Consider the following 18,827-nt stretch of genomic DNA (forward strand, 5'->3'; position numbering starts at 1 on the left):
ATACGCAAATCCCATTTTCTCCTTTTTCTGCAGTCCCTGTGAACTCAGGGACAGCACGCAGTACTATAATGACTTACTGTTCTAACCAACCTAAGTGTTGCTAAAATGTTGATTTGAGGTTAGGTTATGCTCCAAAATTGGAGAAATGTAAAGCAGAGAAGGGTGAAAGAATTATAATTTCTGCTGTCTGCTCTCCTACTAAAATCTCCTGGTACAGCATGTCTGAAGAAAGGACTGTCAAAGCCTGTATGGATAGATTTCTACTCACTAGTCTCTGTTTATCAAGGTATTTTCTTCTAGCAGGGAGAAATCTTGTTGCTTTGCCCATATTCTCCTTGACCATGCTGCCAGTTCTGACACTGATAGTCAGCTTGCTTGCATGTAGCTTTCATTGTGCTGGTCACTGCCAGCTCTCTGGCCCCCTATCACTCTGCCATCAATAAGTCTTTTTATTTCCTTCTCCTTTCCTTACCTGTTCTGGCCACCACAGACCGCCTTTGGCTGTGGTGCGCTCACTATGCAGCCCTGCTTTGTAGACTTTCATCTGCTTATGAGGCTTTTCATCATTTTATGCTGATGACTCTGCATATTAGTTTTTCCACTCTTGACTTGTGTCCATACAGTGAGTAGCCTGTGTGAGATATCCTCACCATCCTCCTTAGCACATCCCAAATGGTGATCCTGCCGACAATTCTGTTCCCAAATCCCCTTATACTAGTCACCAAGACACTACTCTTGCACACCCACATTATGGGGATACAATTTATCTTCTGTTCTGAATACCAAATGCATTTTGGTAATTTCTCCAGATGTTTTTTCCTTCCACACAGTAAAAATACTGATACATGCCTGGCCCAATCACCTTCCATCCAGACCATCATAACACTCCCCTCTGATGGCCAGCACCCGTGTTACATTTTTCTAATTCATTTGAAATATAACTAAACTTCCTAGCTTGTTAGCTAAGATCTACAGCCACCTCTCTGAATCCCACTTCCTACTTCCCATTGAAATATTAAAATACTCAAAACTCAAATACTGAAATTGAAAATTAAAACTTTTCCCTCATTATCACGGAGGTACTATTCATACCTTACATGAATAACTCAGTATATGCTCCTGACATGAAGTTCAACAGTTTCTTATTGCAGCAGTCTTTGCACAGATATTCCCAAACTCATAGGAGAAAAAAAACCCTATAGCTCTAATGCCCCCAAAGGATGTATTTTGGGGGATTTTCTCTTGTTTGTTAATATGACAACACATTTCTAATTTTGAAATATTTATTTTAGACTGTTTGGCCCATGTTTCACTGTCTCTTTTCACATGGAAGTATTACTGGAATTTTGCAGAGAAAATCAGCACAGAAATTCCTTTCTCTCCTGTACCAAAATGATGGATACCTTCTCTACTTCCCACTGCTTTAATGAAGCAGGTTCAAAGCAGTGTACTGTTTGTAGACAACAGCTGACAACAGGACATTTATTTTTAGGTTATTCATCAAAAGGATATATATGATAAGCTGTGCAAACAATCAGATTTTTAAAGTTTGTCTAAGTCAAACATTTTGTTTAGCTATAAAAATGATCAAATGTTGCAGGTGACGGGAGAAAATTTCATGGCCTACTTTCACAAAATGGGAAGGCAGGCTCTTCACAGAGATAGGTGTGAGCTGGATGGTAAACAAAGCTTTTGCTTCAGGTATACTGCATTTTTTGCTTATAGTTAATACAGTGAGACTTAAAACTTAGCTTGTGGTTTTGACAAAAAACAAATGTTGGTGGTTACAGGCTGATTTCAGGTAAGTGTATAATGCAATAGGATTTACTTTAACTTTTATATATTCCCCAATGTTTAGAGGACAAAGGATTTTTACAGATAACTAATGGGAAGTATGAAGCCAAAGAAAATATCAGTTTTAAGAATATAAATAAGATCCTCATATTAAGTTTTATACAAAATAGCTTTCATGATGAGTAACACTGACATGCAAGTACAATGGAAAACCATATTTGCCACATATTTTTAATATGATGGCGGCTCTTACCTCCCTGTTCACACAGCTGTTGTGCTAAGGCATCCTTGAATATAACTTGGCCCCTATGAGTAGCTGTAGCCCTGTGAACATAAAAAAGACAACAATAAATCATGTAGTATTTTTATTTATATATGCATATGTATATATATATGCATGACTAATCAAATCAGAAGTCCCATTCTGCTTTCTTCCTGTGTTCTTCTTTCTGCACTCTTTGAAATTCATAGAATAATTTGTAGGGATTGTTTCTGTGTATAGCAGAAGAAAAGTTCCTAAACCAATATGGCTAGGTTGGTAATAAACAGCACTGGCACAGGGATTCAACGAAGGACATGAGTAAAAGTAAGCATATTGCAAAGCTAAGCACATCACTCTGTCTGACAAAGCGTTCCTGTCTCAGTACAGAATAGAAGAAAAGGTTGCAGAGCTGCTGCCCTGTGAAATTAATAGTCACACGACCCAAGAGGCAACAGCAATGGCAGTACTGTTATACACTACTGATAGAAATGTAGAGCTTGAATGGGTGTCCAGAAATCCTCTCTGGAAACAAAGGGAGAGACAGATAAGCTCTCTGCCCCAGGCCTCAGTCAAACATCTCCAAAAAAGGAGACCGTACAACATTTTTTTGTATTGGGTTTTGCTGCCAATTAAGTTGTTCCTTCTTTTTATTTCCCTCATTGTCCAGACAAGCTGAAGTGGATTACTTTCTCCTTTTTTTTTTAAACATCATCGTGCTTTCTGTTTTTTTTCCCTCAAGCCCGATACCTTCACACTGCCTGTCCTCTAACCATTCACTTTCTGAACAATGTACTGTTTTCTTGGTCTCTTCTGGTCTCAGTCTGCCCCCATCTTTGAGGAAGTGATATGCCTATAGCTGCAGATAGAGTTTCTATACTTGAGGTCTCACCAGTTTTGTCTTAAGAATAATTATTTCCCATTAATGACCCACAGCTAATAGACCAGCTAATGTATGATGGAGAAAGATTTGTCATTTTGTTTTCTCATAATCAGCTAGAAATACAATGCAATTTGATTTGTTTTTCTCTTACAGAGCTGTCATACTAACAGTGCTAGTTATTCTTTATTTCCAATTGCTCATTTCTTCCCTCTTTTCTAAGTGTAGTACTTCATAACTTCAGTTTTATCTCAGGGATTTCAAAACCTCTCGGTATTTGCCAGTGTTGCCTCTGAAGTCCGATTTCTTGCAGCCAAAGTTCTTCCAATATCTGTCTAGACTCATACACATTCTTCATACATCTTTATCCTTTCTCCAAATCAGTAATGAAAATAATTAACATTAATGGGATCAAGACAGATCCATATGAACTTCTTGAAATAGCCTCTCAGTTCAACAGTAGGACATTGAAAGCTACTTCTCAGCCAGCTGTGTGCCCTCTCTAACGGATCATGCCTCTCTTGCTTATGAAAAAGTCAGGAAGGACCATAAAGGAATGGTCTGAAAGGAAAGTCAAAATATATCACTTTTTTTCTTGGCTACTAGGCCAGTTACACTGACAAGGAAGAACAACACAAGTAACACATCTAATATTAAATTTTACATATACAGTGGATCCTCAAGGCAAAATCTATCTGCAAACTGTCAGAGTACAAACAGGAGTAAATGAAAACTTCTCTGGGATCTAACTTGCTTCATGCTCATTTAGAAAAGCTCCATTTACACCAATGTGCACATCCAGAAATGCAAAACTACGGCCACCTGATGCTGCTATGGCTTTTAGGGCATTCCCTTCCTCTGCTTGCGGAAGGAGAGCTGTGTTGCTTTTTCCATCTGCTTGGACTTTCAGAGGCATACATAAAGCTGGAGCCTTGCCTCACCTGGCAGCAATAGTATTTTGGCCACAGTCCTGGGATCAGATTACCAGTGCGAGGTTTTGGTTGTAGTCCCTACCATGTGCATCATGGAAACTATTTTAGGATTTCCAACACTTCTGTAAAATACAGCAAAATGTCATGCCATAGTTCTTCATTAGCATTTCTTCATCTGCTGACAAGACTGGTGACCATACTGAGTACGGAGTGAAAGAAAAAAAATACATTGCCCCAGCGCATAAAGGCAAGAGAGCTGAGACTTTAAGTCTCATTTAAAAGTATGAACTAAAGTATTTCTTAAAGCTGTGTTGTGATGAATATGCAAGAAACCATGTTCGCTCACACATTTCTGCAAATTTCCTCACAGGTGTATGTGGACACACAAGTCAGAATGGGACCAAACAATCTCCAAAATCGAACGTGTGCCCAGGCTTCTTTAAAAGGACCACATATCGTGACTTCCTCTAGCAGCTGAAATGGCAGGGCATTCCACAGCCAGCTTTGGGTCCAACACAGCACCAACAGACATGTTTTGCAAATATGTTTCACTGTGGGAATTCCATGTCTTGAGCAAAAACCTGGCTCACCATGCTCCTGAGCACATACAAGAAAATGCCACACCTAAGGCATAGAAGGTATTTTGTACAACATTTCTATCCCTCCCCCAAGCTGGCAGGGTGGAAGAGAGGGCTCTTTGTAGGCAGTGAGAAAGAAAACTTACATTAGCAGTGGACTGGGACTTCAGAGATGCTGTTTATACAACAGCTTGGGATACAATTCAGGATGTAACGCAACAACAATGGCAACCACAAAATTCCTTTCTGAGGCAGATAGGAAACACGGACCCCATGCAGAGCGGCGCTCAAGTGTGTGTCTGAATGCAAACAAATACCAAATAATACCAATAAAACTAAACTGTGTACTGTTTACTGGATCTCTGCACACATGTGAGAAAAAGGGGATCTGGGGAGAGAGCCAGCAGCCAACTGAATGATCTGCATCTTTCTGTGTCTATCATCCCTTGCTTGATAATGCACACTAGGAGCCAATTATTGCTGCTCCATAGCAGGAGCGATCTGCACCCTGGAGACAACAGTGCCGTGGAGTAAGGGCACCACTTCCTACAGCATATGCTCACATTAGCATTAGTTTTGCAATGGGCATACACATGAGTTCTGCACTAGCCGGTGCAGCTTCGGAGAATTATTAAGGGTATTGCTACTGTCAGTTTACCAGTATTATCTCCTTGTTTTTCTCTGTATTTATGCTTTATTCATGGAGGAAATGACAATAATGTAGTGCAATTATGCATGAACTATGCTACTTTTAGATAGAAACGCGAAACGTATCTTTTCTGTATTGAACTTTCTTTGCTGGTGATGTTCCTACCTGACAAGTGAGCTTAATGGAACAGGATCATGAATTTGGATTTTTCTCTTAAAAATATGTAACATATCCAAAAACACATCCATCCCTATATTCAGACTCAAGTCTAACAACTACATAATATTTATAGTAATTATAATAAAAATAATACTGGCAATGCCTGAAAGAGACTCTACTAGAGAAAGAAAATTATTCAACTATTCACTATGGGGTTTTGTTTTCTTGACATATATATCCCGTAACTGATTTTTGTGCTGTTTTTCAAAAGTTTATACACTGTCTTTAATGTAGTTAAATATCGCTTAGATGAAGGGTACTATTAATTGGTGTTACTCCACACCAGTCTATAGTCGCACTCTGTCAATGTATGCTATTTATTTCCAGATAAAGGGCAAGTGACTAATCAAATCTGACCTGTCAGTCAGCCGAAAGGCAAGATGCAAGCTCTGCATGTCCCCAGAGGTAATTCTTTACTAGGAATGAATCTTTCCAAAGGGATAAAAAATAAACGAAAAAATGGGAGGGAACAGGAACATCCTGACATGGTAAGTGAGAGCTTTGAAAGAAGAACAACTTAAAGGTAATAAGGTTCCTCTTTATATTAACTTCACACTGCCACTAGCCTAGATGTATTTGTCTGCTTGGGGCTATGCAAGACAGAGAGGAAAATGTGTTTTTTAAAAGTAGCAAGAGGAGATAAACTGCTGACAGAGGAAGAAAGAGGTCTGAACGCAAGAAGACCATATCGAGTGTCAAGGCTTACTGTCAGTTCAAGGCATTACCAACCCCATGCTTCAATTACAGCAATTCTGTAATTTTCCTTCCTAAACCACAACTATTCAAGTTGAAATCGGGTGCCAATAAAGACTTTTAGATTGTCTGTCATGGAAAAGCAAAAAAAGAAATATGACTTGCTGATTCTCTACTTGAACTACATATAGTCCACATCACCTGTGAAACAGACTTGAAATGCCACCCTGCTCAAGCGCCAACAAGCTTAAAACATTTTATTCAAGTGCAGTATTGCCAGCTCCTCTGAACATAGCCTAAGTAATATCAATTTGTCCTGTGTAATGACACAGATTCTTGCCAGGCGGTTTGGGAGAAAAGAAATCCAGAAACACATACATTCATGAACCTCTAGAGAGACGTCCCTCCAGCCTCCTGTTGATTAGATGCAGCATGCTGAGCTGCATGTCTAGGAGCAGAGTACCTGTTCCAGGCCTTCCCCTGAAGTTGCCACCATTTGGTCATGCTCTGGAGTTCACATGCCCAGTGGTCACTCTGCCCTTACAGGGGTGCTTGGCATCTGCGAATTTCCCTGGCAAGGAAAGGCACTGGGACAAATTCATTTGCGGGGGGGACAAGACTGGGAAAAGACTCAGGTTTCTACAGTAAAATACCTCATCTCATGACATCCCCCAAAAGATTTTCACCGGGACCAAGGAAAATGAGGTTATTTTTTACCCACACTAGCAGAGTTTAACCCTGTGCCTGCTGCTAGCAGCTGCATTGCATATCTGTACACAGTGGCTCATGACTGCTTCCACTGGAGGAAATTTAGGGTGACATCCACAGCGCCAGCTCCAGGAAAATCAGTGACCTCCTATATGAAGCTGAGATTGGTCTTCTCAAACCCCACAGCGCTGTCCCCCCAAATCAGGTCTGATCCACTGACAGCACGGACCATGCTCCCACCCTGCTGCTGCAGGGCAGATGGTTGGTGCTGGGCATCTGATGAGACTGGTCTGGAACAGAAAACAAAGCAATGCATACACAATAATTGCTGTTGTGATTTTATACTGAAGTATCTCATATTTCACATTGGATTCACATGCATTGCTAACATGTTTTTATTAACAGATTGCATTTTAAAGAGAGTGTTTCAGCTTGGGAAAGCACAGGGTACGTGGGACTGAGCCATGCACAGACACTGCCTGTGTTGCCTGGCTCTGCCAGCTCCATGTGTGGAAAGGATGCACAGCAGCACTGCCTAGAGGCCAGGGCAGATATTTGCCCTCTTTATGCAAATGAACTGGTGGATTTTTAATACATTGTTAAATTTGCATGACCATCTCTGCTTGTAGGGTTGTCTTGTTTTAGCTGTTGTCTTTTTTAAAAAAATATGATCCCCCAATATTGCCTAATTAAGAGATGTCTAAATAAAATAACTTCAAAAGCAAGATGGAGAATAGGCCTTCTGGAGATTAAGTACACAGGGTAGTCGTGTCCAGCCTTTCTTGGTGGGAGTGTGAAACATTCTCTTGCAGTGCCCTGCAAAGGTGGTGTAATGACCATTTACTATGCGTGGCAGAGGTGAGGCCAGGCTGGTCTGCGTTTTAGCCCGTGTCTCCTACCATGGCTGAAATCTTTGGTGACAATTTCTTCGAGAGCAGCCAAGACCAACATATTACACCTGACTGGGAGATGGTGTTGGTGTTGGGGTCAGCAGGGAGAATGCACAGAGCACTCATGGCTGCTGATCCAGAAGGTGCTTGGGTGGGAGGCTTTCAGCTACTGGTTAAATGCCTCTAAGTTGTTTTTTTCAGTTTCCACTTGACATGCAAGCACAGTCTAATTAAAGCAGCAGGAATTAGATTTCTGTGTTCTGAAAGGCACATTTTTGACTCTGCCTTCCCCTCCCTGTCCCAGATGGTTTCTTCCCTAAGATGCTATAAAAAAAGTCATCTGTCCTGACCATATTCAGCATAAACTCACAGGGAAATCTGGCAAGTAAGATGTAATTACTTATGTAGACACTTGTTCAGGAGACTGGAATTAGCACACCTGCTCTAAAAGCTTTGATCAGAGGTGAAAAGTCTTCAGAGGGAAAGGATTAAAGTGGCCAGCAAAAGCTAGGGTATGTGTTAGAGGGCAAAGAGCTATCATTTCATTTGGGGCAGCTGTCCTGAGCTGAAGTTTGTGGTTCACATTCATAAATTATGCTCATGACTTACTTCATGGGTGAGTTAAGACTCCTTTGCCTTCACATAGAGTAAATGCAAGAGAAACAAGAGCCACTTCACTTTCTCTCTTGTCTCTGAATTTACCTCTGGGGACTGTGCATGTGGGGAAAGGGACTCAAAAGTCAACCTAAGGGTGTGGTCAGTATCTTTGTTAAAATTTTGTTTAAAAAAATTTTGAAAATAATGAAGTCTAAGAGACAGAAAATGTAGAACAAATGTCAAAAGCCTTCTCAGCAAGAGCCAATAAACACCAAGGAAAGAAATCAAAGTCTCCTTTTGCAGATGTTTTTGGTATTAAACCAACATTTAAAGCCACACTTGCATTTCTGCATATGGACATGAGAGCATGTGTACCCACATCAACTACCTTTACCTGAGACCACACTGACATTAACGAAACATGCACCAAAACATTGATATGCCTGGCAGAAACTCACTGGGTTGGGATTAAAACACACTATGTGCAGAGATGGGCTATTTCTCCCTCCCACACACTATCTATGCAGTCTGAAAAGCTAATTGTAACTCTTTCAGTGTTGGTAGACCCAAACCTGCATCCAGCTGGTCTTGCAGAACTTTTATCTCATTCAGTGCATGCCATGCAAAACATGCATTTTTAAAACCTACAACTTCAACCACACTTCAGCCTCTTTTAAAAGTGTGCAGTGGTCTGTGCACGCTCCTGTGCGTTGACCTGATGTGTGCATTTTCGACTGGTCCAGCACACTTACAAGACACTTGTAAGACACAAGGCGGGTTTTGTTGCTCTTTGGCATTTAAAAAAAGTTATATGTTTGAGAGACAATATGATGATTTGGGATAAATATAAGGGGAGGAATACAGCAGTTAAATGGTAACATCAGCCCCAAATGAAATTAATTTAAATTTTTTACGGTTTAACATAGAAACCTATGCTAGGCTGTGTATACTTAGGATGTGCTGGTCTGATTAGGGATTGATTTAAGTACATATTTAAGGACTTTCTTTAACCAAGATTTGAATAAAACAAATGTCAAGTAGAAAAATAAATGAGATTAACATATAATTATAGCCTGTATTACAGAGAATGGATCTAAGGTTACAGCATTGGAAGCATTAGGGTTCACAGGCAGCTCTGGTCCCTACACTTTACAATTTATAAGAACTTTCTTTTGTAGTCCTAAAAAGTTTTTGTTGCAAGGTGTGAGTACAAAAGAGGGATACAGCAGAACAGTCCATATGCATTTTGAAATAGGAAAAAATAAGAATTACCATTTTAAACTGTATATAAACATTTTCATCCTCCTTTCCCTTGTATCTCGGAGAATAAAAAGACTTTTTTTTTTAAATTCTACCTAGTTTTATGTGACTGCAATGATTAGAGCTTCTTGCTGACTGAAAGCAGATTAGGACAATACTTTCTTCTCAGCTACAGGAAATCCAACATTTTCATTAGTATTTTGCATTGTGTGACTATAAAGGAAAGCAAATTCTATTCTTTCTACATGTTAAATAAAGGGTTATTGCAGTAGCATCTGCCAAGCAGTCAGATTCATATAAATAATAGAACAAGCATCCATTGTCTCTCTACTGACACAGTGCCAACAACTAGGTCCCTGTTTTCCATCTTTTTCAGTGTTTGGGAGAGGATGCTGTCCTTGTCTTAGGTTTTGCAATGTGTTGTACTTCATTATCTAGTGAAATACCGATTGTATGGATTTTAGGTTTTTAATGCATTGAGTATTTACAACTATTTGAAATGTACATTTAACCCTAAGCTAATGAATATATTACATCTTTTTGGTATAAAACCTACTGGTTTTCCCAAATTTTGCTTGTGTAGTCTTCTAAAGCCTATATTCAGTAAAGATACCATTCAATCACCTAAATTATCCTTCAAGAATGAAAAAAACTTTGTCTTTTACTGTATCACAAGAAGAAATGTTACAGTTACTGTGGATTTTAAAGTACTTGACATATCTAAAGGAACATAGAGATATTAAGTAAATAGACTTGCAGCACATAGTTATTTCCTATATGCTTCTTCAATGTATATGACCCTTTTCTTAGCAACGTGAACTAATTAAGTTTGACAATGCTGATCAACTGGGATGAGTTCAGCAGAGGCCACCAAGATAGTTGGGGCTGGAGCACCTGCCCTGTGAAGAGAAGCTGAGGGACCAGGGCTTACTGAGCCTGGAGAAGAGATGACTTTGGGGGGATCTGACAGCAGCCAGCCAAGGGAGGTTGTGCAGTTCCTCTCCATCACTGCTGTATTTTAAGACCCAACTGGATTAAAGCCCTGAGCAATCTGGTCTGACCCTGCTTTGAGCAAGATGTTGGACTAGAGACCTCCTGAGGTCCCTTCCAGTCTTCATTATCCTGTAGCCCATGATTCTAAGATTTTGCATGTCAGATAAAAGTAAAGAAATGAAAGCAAGGTTTGCATCTAATCAGATTAATCAACACTTATTTTGAGAACTGCTTTTCATAGTACAAAAGAATTAACCAGTTTATTATGTCCAACACTTTGCATAAATACCTGTGATATTGAGTGTCCCTATCCATGAGTTTATGGCTGCGTATCTCAGAATATCCACCAGAAGTGCCAAGGGTTTTGCATGATTCCAGAAAATCAAGAGTTTGCAGGTAGTTGATGCTCTGGGGTCTTCTGGTGTGATATGTTTTTACATGAAAGCCGATAAGAAATAACATATTCAACGAATACAGTGAAAACTTAAAAACATTTAAAATATAAAAGAGTAAAATCTGAAACAGCATATGAGATCCTATGATGAAAACAACTTTGGTTTTAGAAGATCTTAAATAATGGAAAAAAGGATTATTTTAAGGCCACCTTTTCAGTTCACTGCTCTCATACCATCTGTACCTCTATTCATTTCCCAGTTAGGGTTTGAGCAGCCTGCTCTAACCTGCTTTAGCTGCCTACTGCTCCCGAAGGATGTTGCCAGCAGTTGTGGATGAGCTGGACCATAGGAGAATCTGGAACCTCTATTTGCTTTACAACCCACAAGGAGAAATCTTCAAATAGCCAAATTAACCCCATTTATTAAAAAACACTCATTTCAATACTAACTAAAGGATGCAACTGGTGCATCCACAACGTGCAAATCAGCTTACCAGGGAAGGATAAAACCTACCTCTTTATTCTAAAGCTAGAAAACGTTCCATCAAAAATCAGAATGACCACAGGCTGCACCCCAGAGAACATGGGGCACGTTTCCTTTCCTAAGGCTTCACCGAACGCTGAAATAATACACTCCTTGTCTAATGTTTCTTTGCAGTCTTCCCACTGTCCTAAATGTTTTCAGAGGACTGAAAAACAAATTAAGTACACTTTTATCACAGACTGATAAAAATCAAACTAAGGAAGAACCTGCTACAGTTGTTATTGAAGAACTGTTATTGCCTCCTTACTCTTACTTGCCTCCTGCTTGCTGGGAATATGGCAAACCTCTTGAAAAAATGCAGGGTCACAAATCATGCAAAGGACAGTTATTTCTCCTGCATGTTTTTTAATTTTCAGCTAGATTTATGTGTTGGAAGAAAACATATATCCCTGAAGACCATACCAGCTTACAAATAGAAATTGGCAGGTGAAATATTGCCTTAGAACAATAATTAATTCTATCAGCCACTGAAAAAAATGACAAATTTTTTAAGTATCACAGAACTCCAGCCAAAAGAAGCAGGTGGAATGGCATCAGGCACACGGCATAAACTGGAGAGGCTATGGTGAGGAGGCCTGGCATCAATAGCAGGAGCTGGATGTACTGGGGAAGGCTAGGAGGCTATTCAGGGACCCTGGAGGTATTGCAGGCAAGGCTGAGATATGAGTACAGCTGGGAGTACTGTGGTGTGGGTGCTATGGGGACTTACTGCCCAAATACATAGAAAACTGGGCTTCATGGATCCTGCTGCTCACAGCATAGTTAGGTGTTTCTTCAACAGTGACATTTGTTTCAGAGATGCCCATTTGAGTAATGTCTTAAAGTTTGGATTAAAGGACACTCAGAGACCCAAATTATCTAAATTATACCCAACCTCTCCCACCTCAGCCGGAAAGATCAAACAGAAACATATTTAAAAGAGAACAATCTGTTTTCAATAGGTCCTGTCGTCCAGCCCTGCTTTCCAAACCAGCGACTTTCAGCAGCTGTTAGGGGTAAGCAAAGCCCTTGTGCTCCCCTTGCACAGTGCTAGCAATGGCCCAGAATCTCTTGGTGCTGGCCTCCACTTCTGCTGTGGATGGGAGCTCTGTCTTTGCAAGCTGGCAGCTGTAGTCAGGACCCAACTTTCCACCCTGCTGCCAGCTCCAAAATGGATGAATGCAGCTGCTTCTGAGCCATGGGCAGAAGTTCTTCTTCCTCCACCCAAGAGACCATGGCCTGCCCACACAGACTCATCCTCACACCTTAGAGAGGATCATAGGATTGTAAGAAAAGCCAAGTTGGTGGGGACCACAGGAGGTCCAGACCAACCTCCTGTTCAAAGCAGGGTCAGCTACACTAATCAAACACATACAGCCCTGCTTTTGCCACATTGCCCAAGTGCATGTCCAGGCTCACAGTTCTAGTATTTGTGAATGGTTTTGCTTGATAAAATACTGCTAGGGTTATCAAGATTATGTTAAACAAAAACTGCTGTGTGAACTTTAGCTTGAATTGGTCAGTCACTTGACACAGGCATAAATACTCTCAATTTACAAGTCATTTGAACAGCAGCCTCCCATATAATATACTGTTCCAACAATAATGAGTTTGCACCCATGTTTCTCACTAGGAAACAATCCATTATTTATCTTACTCAGAAATAAATTACCCACTAAGCTAAATTGCCATAATATCTCCTTTTGATACTGTGTTGATAATAATTCTTTAAGCCTATTATTAAAAAAGACATCAAACTCTAAAACCCCTTCTCTTAAAGTAAAGTATTAATGAAGAGATTTATAACTGCAGCCTTGAAAGAAAACAAAGTGACAGAGAATCGAAGCAATAATGTAAGTACTTCCAGAATAGATGGTTGGTCTCAGTTCTTTGTTACTGACTTCATTTTTCCTCTGAGCACAGATCTGTTTTCAGAAATCTCTGGCAGAATGAGCACAACACTAGAACGAATCTTTGTAGGAAAATATCCTGTTGATGTTCTGAGACTCTTTAGCACAGTCCCAACACTGGATTCCCTATGTCCCAGATGAACAAAAAATGGCAATATTGGGTGAAATGCAACCAGACTTCAACTCTTCATTTATTTGCTAATGACAGCTTCCAATCGAAAGGAATATATTGGGAATTCAGTTCAGTAATGTTACCAGGAAGGTGAACTTTTCAAATACACACAAATAATTATTGCTCTGTTACATGAAATATTGCTTGGGAGCTCAAATTCCCATGTCTGGAATCCCAAATACCAAGTATTCCAGATGAAGGTATTCATCAGAGACTTGCACATCTGGTGTTGTACATAGCAGAGTGGTGCTGGAAATTAGGGAAATTCATCTGTAATTTGTATAGCTAAGAAGTTTATAGTTGATTAATAAAACAGCAAACTTGAGCTAACACTTAGCGATAAAAGAGGACCTCTTCTCAAAACTGATATTCTAATGGGGTTTCAGAGTGTCACAGTTTTTAAGTTTTTTTTAAAAGACTGCATCAGATAAACAACAACAAGAAAAGTGGGTTTGTTCTTGCAAATCTCTCCTCTTCAGTTAAGGAACTTTGGGTAGTAGGTCCACCACTGCATTTAGTACAAGCCCCTGTACCATTAGGGAAGAGACACTTCCCATAAGCTGCTCGGGATAAATTCAGGAATGTGTCAGGGTAAATCAGACAGGTTTTCTAAAACTTTGGTCCTTCTGAGCACTCCCTTTGGCAAAAATATCAGAAGTATTAGCTCCAGGCAGAGTCCCCTGGCAATGGGAAGCAGTGACATCCCATCCCTGAGATAAATCTTCCCATGCAGTCTAAGTAAAACTGACCAGACGTCCGAGCATCACTGTTACAGATGGATTCATAACAGATACTAGATTTGATGGGAAGTCACGTAAAGGTACCACAAGTATTTCCCATTTTAAATGGCAGTTTCCCATTTTGAATGATCACCAAAAATCCACTGATCTCTGGAAAAAAAATCCCATGTCTGCAGAGAGAATGGCTGAAATCTTGAAAAACTACAGTGAAAAAACAATATACCACAAGCTGGAAGGTACCTTGTCCCTACGGATGGGATGGATGTGGCTGTGAGTCAAAAGAATTGAAGTAAGACCCATGAGACAGATGGAAGGAATAGCACTAAACTGTTAACTGGTAAAGGCATACGGATGACAGAGTTACGATTATCAATTTAGAAGAAAATAAGACATATCCAAGAACAGCATCTAAAAACAATGCTGTAAAAATAGCAGCATTAACTATGCAGTACCACTTGTTTGGCACATGCTAAGGAAACAGGCAGACTTCATACATTGGCAAAGATTAACTCTGCTATGTTATACTAGTAGAAAGTGTGAAAAACAATATATTGCAAACAACAAATAAAATGTTTTAAAATACAGCTGGTTATCTATGCCTTTTAGCTTCCAGGTACATCCATTTCTGAGGATCCCTCAATCAAACAGCTCATAATAAGTTTGGTTTCCTTGCATGACATTGCTGCCCATCTCCTTTTTTTTTATTTTATTGACTTGAGGCCAATCCCTGAAGACTGAAGACCTGGGTTTATATATTAATAATACTCAGTGGACACATGCTCACATGTACTTTTAGCTTCAGAATTTCAAATTACATATTTATTTCTGTTTCTCAATATATATCGCACCTAAACATAGTTCTGGCTGTATTATTGGCTCTGTATAAAATTATATGAAAAATTATCAGAATTCCCGAACTAAGAGAAACAGAAAATGTCATAAATATTTTTAGATACATTTAGTCAACCAGAACATGAATCTTATCCAAGTTTCCATTCACAAATCTTTTCATCTATGCTTGCTACAAAAATTTTCATGTTGTCTTGCTGTAAGGAAATACCTTACTTTTTTGCAGCTGTTATTAGTGTTGTCGAAAACTGTTCTTCAATATTTTCCACACTGATATTTAGTCTTTTGAAGAGTTTACCATTAAGAACGTTGTAAAGAATTTTGATCTGTTGGTTTTAGGAAGCATGATTGAAACTGTTATTTTTCCAGACTACTTCATATGCTTCATTATGTGCAACAAAATACACTAAATTTCAGAAAGTATTTGTTTTTCAAATGCTAAGGTTTATTCTCTAGAGCATAAATATTGGTCCTGTTGAATTGTATTTTAAAGGAACTGTACCTATATTCCTCAACAGTCTATTTTAAACACTATTCATGCTTTGAAAAAATGTTTATAGAAATTAACACTTCTGAAACTTGTATCAAAATAAATAAGAAAACCCCATTCTAATTTTTGGGAACACACTTTAAAAAAAGATCCTGTTTAAAGCCTTGCATTCCTGAACTCAGAAACCCATGGCTGCATTCCTGATGCCAGGTATGCTGAACCATGCTGCTTTGTGATTTTACGATGAGTTTATTGCATAGAGGTTTAACTTAATGCATTTTCCTGTGCACCTCCACACAGTGGGAGTGTGTACACATTCATTGCCCACTTGAAGGAAGGAGCGGTGATTTCTAAGCCACAGAAAGCTCATCACTTGCAGCCACATTGGTATCACCTTTCTCTTGGTCTCTCAATTCAACTCAAACTCCTGCTGGTTGAGGAGGATTTTGATAAAACAGATGCCCAGCCAGAGCTCCTTGCCAAGCATGAGCTGCCCCAAATTTTTCTCCCTATGATCCTCTTGTATATGATAATCCCTCCCAATGTTTCCTTCAGCATGGTCCTCTATATTCAAACACCCAGATAATATATTTAAAACAGTTACATTGCTGCCAGCTTTCATTGGAATGGACCTACAAGTTCAAAAATAATTAGTGTAGGGAGAAAGAGGGATGAACAGACAGCATTATCACTCCAGCAATATATCTTAGGCCAAATTAAACTGAATTTCCCTGCAAGTTTTCTCTTCCTGTTTTTAACTGGCACAGGTACCTTTTAATGCTGGTGACAGAAAATTTTAATATTACTTAGTGACTGTCTGAAAACTGGACAGTTGCCCAGGAAGTGGATCTGTACCATGTCAGCACGCACAGCAGTTTCCCATTTTAAAACATAACCTTCCTAATCAAAGGACACACAACATAATGAAGAAAAATTACCCTAGTCACTGTTATTTCAGAAGTACTAGAAGATGAAATGAGCTTGCAGTTAGTTATTGAACTGTTAACTTCTGATCCTAAAGGAGCTCTGTTGTCTTGAACATGTTAATGTCATTAAGCAGGTACACGATAGCTCTTTACTGAGCACCCTTATGCCCTGCCTAAGGATGCCACAACTAACAAGATACCTGTTTTCTTTGCAAAACTGAGGACAAGGTGTCCCAAACTACTCTGCGGCGGTGCTGGCTGCCAGCAGAGGTGGGAGGGATGCCCAGGGTGCTGTAAGGAAGACCTGGAAATCTATGGGCGACAATCTACTATGAGACCAAGAGATCCCTCAGGGTCCGCACACCTTCCCAAAAACTCACCAGTCATGTCCTTAACATCAGCCAGCACAACAGTGGGAGGAAAGAGTGCTAGATGTCAGGTGGCCAACAAGCCATCATTGCAATGGAGAATAGGAGCCAATGAGTTGTTCAGGATAAAGCATTTTTGGAAGATTTGGGACTAATACAATACTAATGGGAATTTCTGATTTTCACATATAGGTGCTTTTAGTTCTAGGAGAGTGTCTAAGTCTTGTTTACAAATTGGATAGAATTTTGAATTGCAGAACTGAGTTAAAAAGACAATATTAAGCCAAAAAGTTCCCTTCCAGCATATTTTTAAGTGAAAATGAAAAAAAAATCTCTTCCAGCTTTGTGTACAAAATTCTATCATACATTTAAATTGATTTTTCCCTCATTCTAACACCAATGTTCTTCTAATCTTAGTGAAAGCTCAAATATTGTCTATTAATAAAGCTTTTAGCTTTTGATTCTTTGTGGCCTTACCCTTTTAGTCAGGCCTGTAAAGAGAACAGAAATCCAATTTTGGGAGGCATGTCAGGACTCTGAAGTGTGCTTCCTTTGCACCTTAGAAAGAAATCCAGACACTCTGAAATTTTCATGAAATGAAACAATAAAAGCATGACTTACAGCAGATAAAATATTTTCTTTAAATTTTCATATCTTTAATTACAATGTAGGATATACTTTGTGATAATTTTAAAAAGAAAAGTCATTAAGAAAGGAAAAATATAACCATCTTCCCAGACTTTCTACAGCCACCACACTTCTGCTTGCCATTTGCCACAGGGCTGCAGGGAAGCGAATAGCTGTCCCCACTGCATGGGCAGCCCAGCCCTAGTGTCAGTGGGGCAGAGGGGCCGTGGGATATGTCCTGCCTCCAGCGCTCCAGACCAAGGACAGGCAGCTGTGATAGCAAGCTGCAGTGAGGAATACAGGGGGTACAACTCTTTTCCGCATTGATCCATGCTTCTTCCAAATTTATATTCACACACGACAGGGCATGAAAGCTGTGACATAAGGAGCCTGAGATCTGATTTCTCTCCCTGTCCAGCGATATGCTATTTGTTTTATAGTACTTTGTTTCCACTGAGAACAAAAGTTTAAAATATTTTCACAAAACATGTTTTTTTCTATTTTCTAGTGATTTAGGTGTAAACATTAGTATTGCCTCATGAATGTAACTCCTTTCAGTCACACATTTAAAATATGCGATGACTATTTTGGTAACTCCAAGAAATGTCAAAGAGAACATGTCCCACTTCTTGCACCTAGGTAATGAACAAACTTCTAGCAAATGACAGCCCTGGCGTCATCCATAGATCTTGCATAATTAACACTTCTAATAAACTGCATCAGCAGCGCGAAGAGTTAAACCTTCTTGCTTCAGAATTACCATTATATGTGAGTGACACTGTCAAGAGTTCATATATACTTGGAATAATATTGAGGTAAAAGCACATTTTCAAGTCAGTGCTAATCCTAAATTTAGGCTCTGTAAGAATAATTTTTTTACAAAAGCTAAAGATGACAGAAATATTTAGACAAAATTAATAAAAAGTAATCAGATATTAGATAAATATTCTTACAGGCTTTTCTATGCTCTGGATTTCAATGCAGTAATTCAAGAGGAATTTAAAGAGGTAAGTAAAGAAAGACTAAAATGAAGGGGTTTTTTTTATTTCTGCAGGAAGAGAAGTAAAAATAACAGTAAGAAATACTAGAAAGTATTAGATTTTTAAAGTGTAATTTAAATAATCAACAATAGTATTTATTGCACAGAATAGGCAAGACTTATCTTTAAATTTATAGATTCCCTTAAGTATATTAATGTAAATATATTCCTTTTTGGCTTGTGGTGAAAATAATGATACCATTTGCACCCAAATAAATAAAAACACAGATGTTATTCACTTGACAAACTGCACTGTATTGCTATATATTATTCTCACACAGAACATAAGGGCATATAGAGAGGGTCTGAAATGCAATCAGAAGAGGTATTGTAAAGC

At 39.1% G+C, this 18,827-nt stretch overlaps 1 protein-coding gene across 1 annotated transcript in view; it reads right to left on the reverse strand.

Annotated features, from left to right (window-relative positions):
- Positions 1 to 18,827, reverse strand: part of RELN (reelin) — a 305,272-nt gene that overhangs the window by 178,226 nt on the left and 108,219 nt on the right. The window contains exon 4 of the mRNA XM_075024802.1: positions 2,048 to 2,118. Coding sequence (XP_074880903.1) covers positions 2,048 to 2,118 — 71 coding nt within the window. The remainder of the gene's footprint in view (positions 1 to 2,047; positions 2,119 to 18,827) is intronic.

Source organism: Buteo buteo, chromosome 4 (assembly GCF_964188355.1).
Source record: "Buteo buteo chromosome 4, bButBut1.hap1.1, whole genome shotgun sequence".
NCBI lineage: Eukaryota > Metazoa > Chordata > Aves > Accipitriformes > Accipitridae > Buteo > Buteo buteo.